A 16,549-nucleotide genomic window follows, 5' to 3' on the forward strand; every position below is an offset into this window, starting at 1 on the left:
AACAACAGTCTTTGGGGCTTCTCCACACTGTAACTCCCCCGGATGTGGGAAAGACAGTGAAGGTGGACTCTTCAGAGAACAATACATGTTTCACATTTTTTATACAATCCAGGTCAGTACCTGGATTTTCAGACAGCTTCCTTTTGCGTCGACAGTTGGATGTGGTTCAATCTACATGGTGGTATGCCGACATTACCCTACAATAGCTCTCAATACACCACAAAGACTAGCTGTCCTGGTCACAGATGAGCAATCTGTCCTCTTTTGAACTATATGTCTTCCATTATTGCAATATTGTATGTACAGCTGTGCTATTGCTCTGCTAATTTAACCTTCACACTCACTCTTGATGGAATGTAAAATCGGTGAAGATTGGCCATGTTGAAAGCCTGGTGGCCAGTCTTTCAGTTTCATTGTCCAACCCCTGCTTGTGCACCTCACATAGATGCATTTTTGGGCAATATAATTTTTTAAAATAAATTTACCTTATAGTATATCAGACTATAGTCTGATAGTAATATTAATAGTAATGAAATCAAATGATGAAACTTCTCCTGTTAGGGGTGGTTTGGAGCAGTAATTAAAGAAAATTGAAGGTACAAATCCAGCAAGAAGTGCACAGAACCTCAAGATATTGATATCAGTACTTTTGTATCTGAAGGCCTACTATAATTTGCTTCAGATAGAAGCATAAACTAAAACAGCTTAACGGTAAAAAAAAAATTGCCTATATTTGTCTGGCACAGTTGTGCAGGGGTGTCGCTAGACCCTTTTAACTGGGGCCCAATCTTGAAGAGTGGGATACATACAATCCGCTGACATTCAGGGCTGTTGTGGTCTTCTCAGGGTGCAGGTCCACCATCTGGTCTGAATATGGACTGGATCCAGCTGACTACAGTAACCTTGGGAAAAGGATGAGACAAACAGACTAATATTAGTGTAGATGCCATTCTGTGTTATAAACCAGAAATAATAATGATAGCATTGCATGAATGTTCAAAAAACTAAACATCAAATGAACTATATTACTTTGTTGCTACTCTTGACAACACTACCTCTTGTGGTAATTGAAATGGTGCATTTTCCAACATTGGATGCAGTGTCTATATTACCATCAAATGCATTAAAAGTTAAACTAAACCACATCAATATTACATTTAAATCTGTGTTACTTTTATAACTGACTTTGTAGTCCAGGCAAAGTAGCGTTTTACGACAGACTAATTGTAAAATAATTTTTTGCAGCTTAGATCATTTCTATGAAGTGTCCAGAACAACATACTAAAAGTCCTAAGAAATCCTAGTTCTCATTCTCATCAATCCGAGATGTGTGCCAATAAGGCCAGGCAACAATACACCCCAATGGGGCTATTTTTTTCCTTTACTCCTATCAAAATGAAAAGTACCCATGGAAAGTACTTTTTTTTTTTGTATTACAAGTTTGTTTGAATATGCAAATGAGCTATACACTAATCGAATATGCCCAAAATACACACAAATAGGCTTAATTTTTTCCTTTACTCCTACCACAATAAAACTTTACATAGTAAAAGTATACATGAAAAGTAACTTTTTTTGTATTACAAGTTTCTTTTGAAATGAATTTGAATATGCACATGAGTGCCACACTTATTGAATATGTCCTAATTTGCATAGGCAGAAACACCATTCATATGTATGACAAATACATCGGCCTGATCTTCATCCAATCATCCTACTGCCAATGGGTGATGGCAATGTTGCTTTTAGACTGGCCTTTAACCTGAAAACTGCCTGGCTTGGTAGTACCTTCCAGGGGGATATCCCCCGGCGGTATAGTCTTCAGGGTCACGGAGGCACACAAGCCTACCCACCACTACAAGGTAGCAATAACAGGGGAGGTTTCTTTTTGGTGTTTTTTATTTTATTTTTGTTTTGTTTTTCTTTAACTAACCTAGATATTGCTGTTGCTAGCTTCTCATAACACTGCAAAGCTACTTTACAAATGGTGGAAGTCTGATGTGTGGCCCACCTGGTCTGAAATACTTGCTAACTACAAAAAGAGAAGCAGTTTTGGTGTCTGGCAAAATTATTTTAAAGAGCTGGAATGTCTGGAAAGTGTGTCTATCTGGTTTTTCATCTGTCTTCTGTGTGAGAGTGAATCGTTTAGTTGGTAAGAATGACTTCTGCCTGTAATCTCGTAATCTTACCAACAATACCAATCATTTGTAAATCTACCAGCCCAAAATTTAATCTCACCACGTTACTAATGACTAAGATGGCTATTCTGACTTTCTTCTGATGTTATCTGTGGGGGAATGTCATTAGGTAAGGCTTGTTCGCAAAAAAAATAAATAAAAAAAATAGAATTTAGAAAGCAACTGGAGGCAAGATTGTGCAATCAATTCTTAAGGTCAATATATTTTGTGGCAAGTGACTTCAAATTTATCGTGTTTATGCATAGGTTAACTTACTGAATGGACATGAACGTGTTAGTTATTTGGCCCCTGTTTTTTCTACTTGTGACTTTATGGTTTCTTGCCCATAAGTCAATTAGGCCTAGTGTTGAGCTCATTTGCATATTTAAAATAGATTTTTCAAAGAAACTTGTAAAACAAAAATGTTACTTTTCATGTACACTTTCACTGTGTGAGGTTTGATTGTGATAGAAGTAAAGGAAAAAATAAGTCCATTAGGGATTTTGGCCATATTCGATTAGTATATTGCTCATTTGCATATTCAAATTCATTTTCAAAGAAACTTCTAATACAAAATGTTTTACTTTTCTTGTAGACTTTCATTGTGTAAAGTTTTATTGTGGTAGGAGTAAAGGAAAAAATTAAGCCTATGCAGATGTATTTTGGGTAGCCTATATTCGATTAGTGTATGCTCATTTGCATATTCAAATTCATTTTCAAAGAAACTTGTAATACAAAACATTTTACTCTTCATGGGTACTTACATTGTGTAAAGTTTCACACAAAAAAATAGCCCCATTGGGGTGTATTGTTGCCTGGCCTTATTGGCACACATCTCAGATTGATGAGAATTTAACATATTTCCTCAACTAGGATTTCTTAGGACTTTTAGTATGTTTTTCTGGACACCTCATAGAAATGATCTAAGCTGCAAAAGAATCTTTTACAATTAGTTATATTTTTGACTCCAAAATGAGTTATTTTGCCTGGACTATTGCGAGAATTAGAATTTCTATATTACATGTTTTTTTGTTTTTTTATTATCGCGAAGCAAAGAGGACACTGACACCGACAGACTAGACAGAGCAGGTTGCTTTAGATATGAAACAAATTCTCAGCTCTCAGATTCTGTCAATTTTATTAGGAAATTCAAACAATAGGATTTAGGGGCTTGTAAATGTGACGTGACAGATCGTGGTCGTGAACCTAACATACTCTTTACTTAATAGTAAATAAACACAAATGAACAGTAGATGTGTTCAAAGATACTGTACAACTTACCGAAATGTTTATGCCTCATACATTATGTCGATCAATCAGTTTTTTTCAACCGTGGAAAGAGGTCAATAAAACAGCTGGAGAACACCTCGTTCACATAACGTTATATTTACCTCAGGAAAGCCATTTGATAGCATGTTAGTTGCCAAGACAAATTATATATATATAGAGCGAGGAGTATTTTGCTAAATATGTGCACTAACTATATTAAATATTTTTTATATTTTTACTTATATCATTAAAATATTGTAACATTGTTATTGTAGCAAAAACACATTATATTTAATATGAGTTGTTATTTTTAACCTTTAATAATAATACCATCTGATAGGGCTCTCTGTATGTTTACAGCATTAGTTGAGTTTTTTTTTTCTTGAGAAAAATTAACATACTGTAGCCTACCTAATATTTATCCAAATTAATCGATATTGAATCAAGATTGGAATCAAATCACAAGATTTGAATTGAAATCGTGAAATTTGTTTTAAGCAATAATAAAAACAGTAGCCTACCAGTCATTGTACCATGTAAACATTGTGACACGTTATCACTAAACTTAACAAAATTCTGTTTAGTTACCAAATGTTTTGACAATCACAATACACTTACATCAAAAATGATCCACAGACTGAGTTTATACAAAGCATATGTTACATCCTGCTTAAAGGTCCCTTCTTATCTGGACAGAATGTTCAAAATATCTTATTTTCATGAGCATAAATATGCTTATTTATTGTTCTATTTATTTTATACTATTGTACTATAGAGACAATAACAAGTTTGCAGTAATGCAAATATGTCATTATTTAATTTTGTAAAAAATATTATTTTAATTCGAAAACTGTGCATTTAGTTGTTGTTGCTAGTTTGAGTTGAGAAATACACATTTCAGAATGATCACTAATCTATGCGCAGTTTCCTTGAGAACCAAGCAAGCTGACTCATGAAACCATTTGTTTATTATATCGCAATCGCATTGCTCAATAATCGCAATATGACATTGTCCCCAAGTCGTGCAGCCCTAGCCACAACCATAATAAATAGCCTAGTGTCTAAACAAATGTTTGAGCTTAAGGGCAAATGCCCAAATTAACCATCGTGGTCCATCTATTGCTCATTGTGTGCTGCAATGTCTGTGAATTACAGCATGATTTCTCATGCACTCTGTATGTTGTATAATAGCAGCAGAATGGCTCAACTAAGGTTGGTGGGTCCAGTGATGTCACCAAATACAAATCATAGCATCTCCACACAGAAGAGATGAGCACTCAGATAGTGAAGAAGCGCTGTCAATATAGAGATTCCTTGTTTTTCATTTGTTTGTTTTTCAAGTGACCCCTAATCGGAAGCTACTCATGGAGGTCAAAACTATCTTGCTTTCATTTACACTTATGCATGCATCCACTGTTACCTTTAACGGTAAGTAGGCTTACATCAGTCCAGTTGTGCAAGAAAGAAGTTTGACTTTTAATTTTAGTCTTTTTGAATTTTTTTCTAATTATGCAGATGACTGAAACCTTGATTGCATCATATTGGAAGCTTTCGGTTTAAATTTAACCAATTAATTTATTTTTTGCAACAAGAGAAATAACACAATTTGGATTAATGTAAAAATAGCAAATGTGTAAATTTTAAGCCATCACACCATTTAAATCTGAAATTTAAATGGTGTGATGGCTTAAAATTTACACATTTGCTATTTTTCTTAATCCAAATTGTGTTATTTCTCTTGTTGCAAAAAAAGTACTGTGGCAGAACCATTGTATTTACCATGGGGTTTTGATATGTATGGTGCTGAATAATTTGTATTTTCATATACTATGGTATTTTCATGGTACTCCAATTACCATATTAACTTCATATACGATATTAACATGGTACAAAAAATCATAGCAAAACAATTTATATCTTCACAGGTTAATATAGATGTGGTTCTAAAAAAAAGTGTAAACAACAAATTGAATGTGAAATTTGAATTCAAATTCAATGTCTTGCATCAACAAGGATAAAGGACACATTTAAGGGAACCCAAAATGGAAAATTCTGTCATCATTTACTGTCAAATCATTCTGTCAAAGTCAATGGTGACAAAAACTGTTAGGTTACCAACATTCTTCAAAATACAGTAGTATCGCATGCTTTTATGCACGTTAAGTTGTAATGTGTTTCTGTTATGTCATTAGGTTCTTTCTGACATTATGTTTTGCATAAGTGGGCCTTCATTGCATTTAGGGCCAATTACTGCATCTGTTCCCTCTGGATCATATGGCTGTTTCCTGCGGGCACTGGACTCTTAGCAATGCTTTTTTGCGCCTGCATGTCTGAGAGTTTTTCTTTTCTGTTTTATCCCTGAATCTTCATGGCAATGACAGAGATCAGATTGTTAAGAGATGGGCTGGATTAATTAGCTGGACATCTTAATCTATGCCTCTTGCTTTTAGCTTGCGTGCTGCTATCACTAAACGTGTGTTTTCTCATGTTTGGTTACAGAGAGTCATGTAAGCAGCTTTGAAGAGGCTGGTGATCCAATAGACTACAACAACCATTCTGATGGACTTTAGAATCCCGAATTTAGTGAGTATAACAGCACCTATCTGGGTGAAATCAAACCAGACCTGTACTGTACCCTACTGAAATCTATGACTGTTCACCTGAAAATTAACATTCTTTTAGCCTATACTCACCCTCATGCACACCATAAGATTTTCATTCATCTTTAAAACACAAAGTAATATATTTGTAATGAAAACTGAGAAGTTTATGTCCCTCTTTTGAAAGTCTATGCAACCAAAAAGATGGATGATCCAAAAAGGTCATAAAAGGCATTGTAAAAACAATCCATCCAATCTTGTTTAGAGACACAATCACTTTCTATGATGAACAGATTTAATTTAAGCTTTTATTCACATATAAACAATGATCAACACACTTACATAAAGTGCATTAATATGGTAAACAAATGTGCATGCATGATGCACAAGAACCAATGATTTTTTTTCTATTGCGTTTCGAACACACATTTTAACTTCCGTCTTTATCGTATGTTATGTGCCGGATGTATGCGTTAACCATAAAAAATCATCTTGGCATTTCCATCCAGTATTTTTTTTGTGATATCCCAAAATTCACATAAAAATAGGTGGATGGCAACATATAGGCCTAGTGACTGAACTGTGACATGAATACTGTACAGACACTCGAACGTAGTTGTTTTTGTGCTAAATAATAAAAGTAACAGAATACGTTTTTTGTCACTTTAAATTGTTCACTTATTTATTCAAAACTGATTATTCTTTGTTCTTCAGTGACATCCTTGCATACATTTAGATTGTGTGGATCTTGTCTACCTCATATCTAACCTGGTGTGTGTGGACCTGCTCTTCACCCTGCTGCTGCCTCTGAAGATCCACTACCAGCTGAACGCTTCAGATTGGGTGTTCGGTGAGGTGGCGTGTCGTGTGCTCAGTGCTGCTTACTACTGCTACATGTACTGCTCCATACTGCTGATGATGTGCATGAGTGTGGAGAGACTTCTGGCTGTGGCGCTTCCTATCGCCTCTCTAACCTGGAGGAGTGCAAGGAAAGCCACGTGTGTATGTGTGCTGGTCTGGCTGCTGGCGCTCGCTGGTACGGTGCCACTTCTCTCAATGACACAAACGGTAGAGATTAGGGGTGTGGGCATCACTTGTCATGACGTGCTGTATCAAACACAGAAGTATGTGTACCTGTTCTCCATCCTCTCCTGCCTCTACTTCTTCTTGCCTCTGGTTGTCACCTTAGTGAGCTACTTTACCATAATATATGTGCTCAGTGTAAAGTCTGATCACTTTGCAAAATCTTCATCATCTTCAGACAACCGAAGGAGAGCTGTGATTATGGCTATCACTGTGCTGATGGAGTTTGTGGTGTGTTTCGCTCCAACCAATGGCATCCTGTTGTACCACTGTGTTCGTTTAGCTACTGGAGGGGAGGGAGATTCATCATATGCTGTTTACCTGTTAGCTGTGTGTTTTGGGAGCGCAAGTGTTTTCCTGGACCCTCTTCTGTACTACTACGGCTCGTCTCATTGCAGAGAGCAGATTAGATCTGTGTTGAAGAGGGAAAAGCCAAACACACCAAGTAACACGCAGACAAAATCCACAGCTTTCACAAGCTTGCAGTAAAGTGTAACATTTAAAAAAACAGATCAGGAATGTGGTTTTCCTAATTGCTAGTTTCTATATATTATATTATATTACAATATATATCCTGTTTATCTGTTTATCTCTCTTCTAAGCTGTTAAACACAAAGCACAACCATTCTTTAAGATTTCGGCAAAAATGTATGTCATTGCATGCAATCCACTGTTATATGTGAAACAGAAGTTTGCTTGTGTTGGGAGGACATTAATCATTTCTGTTCCATTAACAGAAACAGGGCAGGATATTGCTAGTTCCCAGCATGCTTTGATGAGCTTGGTTTGAGGATGGGTGGCTGAGCATATTGTAAAAACACTCACACAATTACAAGGACAGAGTAATTTTCTATGCTTGTTGTACATGAACGTTTATTAATAGTAATTGTGATGTCCTATAATGCACCACTAGATAGCATTTTGAGTTGGATATATGTGAAGAGAAGAAGAGTGAGAGAGAATGCTGAGCATGTGCGTGCATGTTATCCTGCTTGTTCAAAATAGTTATTAAAATTTCCTAAGAGGAATATGCTTTTTTGTGCGTATCCCTGTATTTTCCTGAGGATGGCATCAGTAAGTGCTCTGTTACCAAGGTTTTTTTTTTTTTTTTTTGCCTTGTCCCGGTGAGCCCGCTATACCGCTAGTAACATAACTGAAGATGTTTCAGCACTATGTTTTATTCATCAATGCAACTTGAGATTCCTGGCCAGAAGCTAGAAAAAAGAGCTTTGCTTCTTCACTGCCTCGAAACTGAAGGTCAGAGACTGTTTTATACATTGCCCAAAACCGGTGATGATCTGGCAGATACTGTTAAAGCTTTAGCAGAACACTTCATTCTAAAAAGTAATGTGGTCATGGAAAGACATGCCTCCAGGAAACAGCAGTACAGAGGACGGATGAAACAGTAGTGCAATATATTACTGCATGAGAGATTTGGCTACTACTTGTGAATTTGCTGATAATCTGGATGATATGCTGCGTGAACAGCTAGCTGAAAACATTGCTAACCCTTGCATTCGCGAAAGATTATTAGTGGAATCTAAATTGACACTGGAGACAGCAATTCTGCTCCAGTACAAGCTGTACATGCCACTCTTGCGACCGGATGACAGCATCCAATGGTCTAATTCAAAGCACGTACCTCATCAAAACCCTCTGCTTCTGCTCCGTCAGCTCGGACATGCTTCTGCTGTGGCTCCACTGGATGTCTTGCAAACACACGGAACTGCCCTGCTACATCTGCTAAAAGTAAGAATTGCAATAATACTGGATATTTTGCACGAGTCTGCCGCTCTGCTCCTACTCATTCAGTGCATTCAAGTAAATTACCAGAGGTCTGTATTCTACCTGGAGAAACTGACTATTTGATGTGTGATGTGACCATAAATGCTACACCTGCTGTAGACCTGTATCTCCTCAACTCACAGTGGACTCTGGTTCATCAGTGTCCATCCTGTCTAAATAATCGTATGAGCAGCATTTTCGCACTGTGCCGTTACAAGCTCCTACTGCCCATTTAGTAGCTTATTTACAACAAGAGGCAATTTTAGTACAAAATATGGCACAGGCATGGACCTGATTAAGGGACTCCAGTTTCGATTTGATGGACACACTGTTCTGCCGCCTCCACAATCTGCTTCAGTTTGTGCTCTCTCCACTCATTTTACACACAAAGTTACTGATTTCATTTCTGACTCTGTGAGAGATACTGTTTCCGCAGAACTGGATCGACTCTTGCATGCATATGTAATTGAAAAGATTGGCTCGTCTCCATGGGTTTCTCTGATTGTTGTGGTCCAAAAGAAAACGGGGGCTGCGAGGCGCCCAACAAGGCAGTTATAGTGGACAGCTACCCATTGCCACACATGGAGAAGATGATGACATTACTGCAAGGTGCAACTGTTTTTAGACTGGGAAAGTGCATATCATCAGGTACCTCTTCATGAAGTCAGCCGGTACCTTTCTGCTTTCATTACACAAGGGCCTCTTCATGTTCTGCAGGGTACCTTATGGCTTAGCATCTGCTCCATCTGCATTTCAAAAGATGGTTGTCATTCTAAAAGGACTCCAGAATGTTACAAATGATCTACGTCATCATCGTGTGGGGACGCTCACTACAGGAGCATGATCAAGCATTCATCACAACCAGATGAAATCTCTAAATTATCCAAGTTGACAGAGTGAAGATATAAAATATTGGATGACCTGTAATTTTCTTCTATTAAATTCAGATAAGACTGAGGTATTACTTATTGGACCAAAATCTGTACACAGAATATCTTAGAATATAATCATTTGCATTAAGAAGGATGGACTGTAACTTCATCCTCTACAGTTATTATATTAGACAGCAACTTGTCTTACGAAAATCATATTTCTGTTACAAAAGCAGCCTTCTTTATACCTCAGAAACATAAGCTCCAGAACATACTATCTGTTTCTGATGCAGAAAAGCTAGTTCAAGCATTCATGACCTCTAAACTAGATTACTGTAATGAATTACAGCATCCTCAATAAACAAGCTACAATTAGTCCAGAATGAAGCTGCTAGAGTTCTTACTAGGTCAAGAAAAACACCAATTTTATCATCTCTACACTGGTTACCTATTAAGTTCTGTATCAATTACAAAGTTTTGCTACTGACCTATAAGGCCCTAAACTGTGTATTTAACTGATCTTCTATCGCCCTACAATCGCCCTACAATCCATCACATTCTTTAAGATCACAAAACTCTGGGCTTCTGATAGTACCTAGAATATCCAAGTCCACTAAAGGAGGGAGAGAGTTTTCACATTTGGCTCCTAAACTCTGGAATAGCCTTTCTGATAATGTGCAGTGCTCAGACTCACTAGTTTTTTACATAATGTATCTCATGACCTTATACTCCAGTCATATCAGATCAAATACACATAATTATCTTTGTTTAATGTTATGAACAGCAGCTATGCTAATTATTTTCCATTGGCTTTTCTGTTTTATCTCGGGATGCCCATCCTGAGGTAACTAGAGAGACCGTCAGCTCCAGTTTGGATCCAGCCTCTTATGATGATGCCCAACACCTGTGAAGAGAGAGCGCCAACCCATGCGAAGACTTCAGATGAATCAAGCTCTGAATCAAGCACCAAGGCTACATTTTTCTATGTATCCGAATCATTTATTAACAAACATTTATTCATTAATTCAATGCCTTAAGTTAATACATTGTTTACATTAATACATTATTAGCTAACTTTGTGATTTGTATATGTACATTTCTGAAATACATAACTTAACATGTCATTCTTATTTCCAAAAAGGGGATAAAGTGCTCATAAAAAAGTCAGGACATGTACCAACAGCTCATCTAAAATTCACACCTCCAGTTGAGGTAAGGAAAAAACTTTGGCACTTTACCTTTTGGTAAACCAGCTGTGATCTACATGTCTAACCTGGCGTGTGTGGACCTGCTCTTCACCCTGCTGCTGCCTCTGAAGATCCACTACCAGCTGAACGCTTCAGATTGGGTGTTCGGTGAGGTGGCGTGTCGTGTGCTCAGTGCTGCTTACTACTGCTACATGTACTGCTCCATACTGCTGATGATGTGCATGAGTGTGGAGAGACTTCTGGCTGTGGCGCTTCCTATCGCCTCTCTAACCTGGAGGAGTGCAAGGAAAGCCACGTGTGTATGTGTGCTGGTCTGGCTGCTGGCGCTTGCTGGTACGGTGCCACTTCTCTCAATGACACAAACGGAAGAGATTAGGGATGTAAATGGCTTTAAAATGGTATTTGAGAGAATGAGGCCACCTGTAGTAAGTAAAGTTAGGCTAAACAAAAACAGACCAAACTATATTAACCTGCTTTTGTTATTCATAACAAACGCCAATGACGACAGCAGGAATCAGCTAAATTAGTTAGGCTATATCAGCAATTTGAAGACACAGTTGTACAGAATATGTTGAATTGAATGACTAAATCAATCTAAGACAATAAGTCAATAATTTCCATTTGTTCATTACATTAGATCAACGTAGTTAGCATCGCGGCTAAAACCTTCATACCAGATACTGTGCAATAAACGAGTGATAAACACTGTAAAAACGTAGTAATGTATAATAAATTTAGTTTATATATATGTGTGTGTTTAAATATATAGTGAGTAGACTCTGTATTTATGTTTATTTGGCGAGTTTACAAACCTTGTAACGGAGAGCCGAACAAACGGCGGAAGCTTTGATGAGAGGAGCTGTTACTTTCCCGATGACGTCGATCAGCTGAGCTTTGTTGCGCGCGAATAGTACGTCTTTTTCACCTGGGTATGTATACTGAATCAAACTTAAGTAGCCTATAATAATAATAATAATAATAATAGGATAATAATCTCACTCTGGACTCACTGAACCATTGGGTTCCTCCAGATGCTGGCTTTAACATAAGAGATCTTCCAGGAACCACTTAAATGTTAAAAGATCTTCCAATAACCCTTTTATCGCGTTCAAGTTCCTCTATTTTCCCCCAAAGCACTTCGAGGTCTCATGGTAATGAAAAGGTGACTCCAGAACCTCTGAACTAAATAAAAAGTGCTTAAAGGATCCCATAAGTTCCAGCAAGAACCTCAAAGATTGTCAATGCTCCTCCAGTAACCCTACTATAGGAGAAAGAGCTTTGAGGCACCTAAATTACATTTTGAAGTTCCTTGAGTATCCGACAGGATATTTGAGGCTCCTTTAGTTTTTACAGTGTATGATTAAAACGATGAGTGGGTCTAGTGACATTTTGCTTGACCCCAAAGGAGTTTAGTAAAAGAAACCCCTAACGCATCCTTTGTTTTATCTGTGAATGTTAAAATCTCGGACAATCGATGCTTTATCGACGTTGACCAATAGGTCTGAGAGAAAATCTGCAAACTCTTTTTAGGAAATCAACATAGGGCTCTGAGTTTCTTTCTTCTGCTGAACACAAAGGAACCCAGCAAGCAATATCCGTCATTTCAGCGTCTAGGTTAACTATAGACCCCATATAGTCCGGCTATGAGTAACACACTTCCAGACAAAATAACCTTGAATTTGGTTAAATGTCGTTTTTGCCAAAATAACTTGCGAGATGTATGATATTCCATCATGTAAGCAAAGTCAACAGTAATTACAAGACGTTTAGTTTAATTTCTTTGACATGTTCTCTTGATGTATGCTTGACCTCTGGTTACACGTGTATTAAACCTTCACTGACAGCCCAAACTTTGCCTTGTTTTTAGACGTCTGGGCCGTGTTTGGACGGCTATTAGACGTCTTTTAAACACAAAATTGCTTACTGGGAAGATATTTTGAAGAATGTTGGTAACCAGACAGTTGATGGACCTCATTGACTTCCATGGTAAGAAAAAAACTACTATGGAGGTCAATGGGGTACATCAACTGTTTAGTTACTGGCATTCTTCAAAATATCTTCTTTTGTGTTCAGCAAAAGAAACTCATACAGGTTTGAAACAACCTGAGGGTGAGTAAATGATGACAGAATTTAAATTTTTAAGTGAACTATTCCTTTAAGAATATCTATATATATTGTTGCAACATCTCTAGAGATGGATGTCACCATGGCCAATCGTACAGGGCTTGTAGAATCATTAAAACCGAGATAATCATTTGGTTTAAGCCAGGATTCAGTAGGGCAAAGTACATCAAAACTATCATTTCATTTATAATAACTGGCTTTAGTGGGAGCGATCTTGTTTAGGAGCCCAAGCTTAAGAAAGCATTGTACAAAAACTTTACAAATGAGATCCATTACATAAATGATAAAGGAAATAAAGTGCTCATAATGTTATTACACATGAATGGTTCTTGCATGTCAAGAATGTATTGTGTTTGGAGGCTGTGTTTTTAGTTCAGTATTCAGTATCTTGCGAGTTTTGACCTGTAGTGTTTTCCAGAATGCAACAGTTCAAATAAATGAACTGATATGATTCCTTCAGAATGTTGTGTTTTCTGCAGGCAACATGAAGTAAATATGTCGTCCAGGGGCTCGTTCTTCGTACGTTGCTTATTACATCCGAGATCAAATGACACATCCAAGATGATATCATCGTGCTAATCATGATCCGGCTAATTGGGTTCTTCGAACACACCTGTTGTTTATGATTAGTATCGCTGGATTGAGTTATCTGAGATAACTGCGCGTTCATGCGCTGGTTTAAAAGGGGATATGTATCGATAGTAGAAACATTGATCAGCAACGCTGCTATTGGCTGCTCAGCGTGGCCAAAGAGCGCGCTCAGTTTTTCTCCTCAGCAGAGCAAGATAGTCGAAGTTTATTCGGAATTTTAATGTTTAATCAAAACGCCAGGGAACACCTCAAAGTCTGCAAAAGCCAGGAGAGAGGGCTCGCAAAAAGTAGCAGACAATTTAAATCCGTTAGAAGTGGCCATGTTATTTGTTTTTATCACTTATTAGCCTTATTTGTATTTTAATAATTGCATAATTACTTTGTTCATTGTAATGTCAGAGTCAGGGAACAAATAAAAGTGAAGAACAAAAATATTCTACATATTTTTTTAGTTATATTATAGTCTCTTCTCTTCTATAAAAGGCACTGTTAAATAAATGGTTGTCTGTTTATAAAAGCAACCAAAAAAAAAGGCTGAGAAAAAAAGAGAAAAGATCTTAGTAGCCTACACTGTAAAATATTTTTTGCTGCATTAAATTAAGGCCATATAGTCATTTCAACTGTTAAATCTTGAGTAATGATGAATTGCTTTGACTTGTGAAAGTGAAAACTGATAAACTTATGTTAATGTAAAAATATTTTGCCATGAGTTATTGATCACATGTTTCCCAAGTGTAGTTCATTGTAATGACATTGTGTTTTCATCTTTTGTGCACTTTTACATAATACACCAACACTTGTATCTGTTCCCAAGAAAGTGGTGGCTGAAATATGTGCAGTAAATGGACATTTTCTAACTTTCCAAAAGAAAGAAAGTATAAGACTCTGTAATGTCCATTTGTTTCCATTGCACTGGACAGTGAATAAACCCTCTCAGATAACTGTCATATGGAGGAACTAGCCTACCTGCAAGTGCATAAATAACTTTACTTAATTTATACTTGTATGCTTTATGGCTGCAATATAAGTTGCAGGATTCCACATCTACAGAAAGGCCTACAGAAGAGTCTGCACAGACAGATGAGACACAGGTGGGCAGTGTATAGCCAACTTTTTATTTTTATTTGTTGAATGAGGCATGTTTCTAATCAGGGTTCGAAATGAGGGGGGTCTGGGGGGGTCCCGGACCCTCCATAAGTCATTAGGGACCCCCCATAAGAATTTATTTTTGGATTTTGGGGGGTCCCCGACAAATATATTTTAACATTAAAAATGATTGTGAAAATTCTAGGTCTTTAGTGACGTTTTATATTTATAACAGTAATTAATTTATTTCCTAGCGCGAGGCAGCAATCAGGGCAGCTATTAGCCGAGTGAGTTCCTATACAGCGTCACAGATTGTTGTTGTGGTGCTCCCGCAGATACGTGCTGTAGCTGAACGCGGCAAAACGAAACAAAGAGTGAAATCCTGAATGAAAATCCTGTAAGTGCTTCGATTATATTTATATCTCCATAATTGCTTATAGTAAAATATCAGGAGTTCGAGTTCCTATATCAAAAGTTGCATTAACTAGATACCCAGTGTAATGATTAGAAGAGTACGTTTGTCAACGTTTCTTGCTAGCTGTAACGTTATGTGTATGAAGCCAAATGATCTGCCAGCTAACAGCAGAATATGGAAGCTTCCGCCACAGAGTGAAAAATAAAAAAGGTAATTGCGACTTTTTAATCTCACAATTCTGACTTTTTTTTCTCACAATTGCGAGTTTACATCTTACAATTCTGACTTTTTATCTCAGAATTACGAGATATAAAGTCACAATTGCAGGTTATAAAGTCAGAATTGCGTGATATAAAGTTGCAATTGTGTGTTATTAAGTCAAAATTGCGTGATATAAAGTCGCAATTGCGTGTTATAAGATATAAACCCGCAATTGCGAGAAATATACTTGAAATTCTGACTTTTTTTCAGTTTATATCTCACAATTCTGACTTTAATACGCAATTGGGAGATATAAAGTCAGAATTGCATGATATAAAGTCGCAATTGCGTGTTATAAAGTCAGAATTGTGAGATATAAACTATTCTGAGGTAAAAAAATAATAATAATTAAAAAAAAGTCTGTCTTTTTTTCCTTAGAATTGGACTTTATATATATCACAATTGTTAGTTTATATCTCACAATTCTGAGAAAAGATGTCAGAATTGCGAGATATAAACTCGCAATTATGTGTTATAAAGTCAGAATTGCGTGATATAGCCTAAAGTCGCAATTGCGAGAAAAAAAGTCAGAATTCTGACTTTATAACACGCAATTCTGACTTTATATCTCGCAATTCTGACTTTATAACACGCAATTGCTACTTTATTTCATGCAATTCTGACTTTATTTCTCAGAATTGCAAACTCGCAATTGTGAGATAAAAAGTCGCAATTTTCTTTTAAAATGTTTTATTCTGTGGCGGAAACAAGCTTCCATAGAAGACCTAGCAGCTAGACTAGTTATTCAAAGCTAGCATAACAACCTACTTTTCCAGTCAGTGATTACGAAAGATAACCAGATCTGTGAGTTGATTAAAGTGAATGTGATTTGAGCATGAATGAGTATACATGAGAGCTTGGTAAGCTATCTAGGAAGCTAATATTATTTTTCTTAATTTAGAATCCTGCATCATGGAGAGAAAAATAACTTGTAACTTTGTTGCTCCAGAGTTAGAGGTTTACCTGTTAGATTATAGCCACTTCTCCAGACACCACTACAATACTGGGCCTAGCCCAAACCATGAAAAACATCCCAAGACCATTATCCCACCTTCAACATTGGTCCATATAATTTTGC

The 16,549-nt window shown here is 36.9% G+C and overlaps 1 protein-coding gene across 1 annotated transcript; it reads left to right on the top strand.

Annotated features, from left to right (window-relative positions):
- Window positions 1-6,496: 6,496 nt before the first annotated feature.
- Window positions 6,497-7,618, top strand: LOC311097958 (proteinase-activated receptor 1-like; the record flags this gene model as incomplete). The annotated part of the gene is made up of 2 exons (XM_084137968.1): window positions 6,497-6,512; window positions 6,783-7,618. 2 exons carry the CDS (start codon window positions 6,497-6,499, stop codon window positions 7,616-7,618), a joined length of 852 nt encoding a protein of 283 aa, XP_083994094.1.
- Window positions 7,619-16,549: the final 8,931 nt, after the last annotated feature.

This window comes from Abramis brama (genome assembly GCF_963993115.1).
Source record: "Abramis brama genome assembly, chromosome: 15".
In the NCBI taxonomy this organism is placed as follows: Eukaryota; Metazoa; Chordata; class Actinopteri; order Cypriniformes; family Leuciscidae; genus Abramis; species Abramis brama.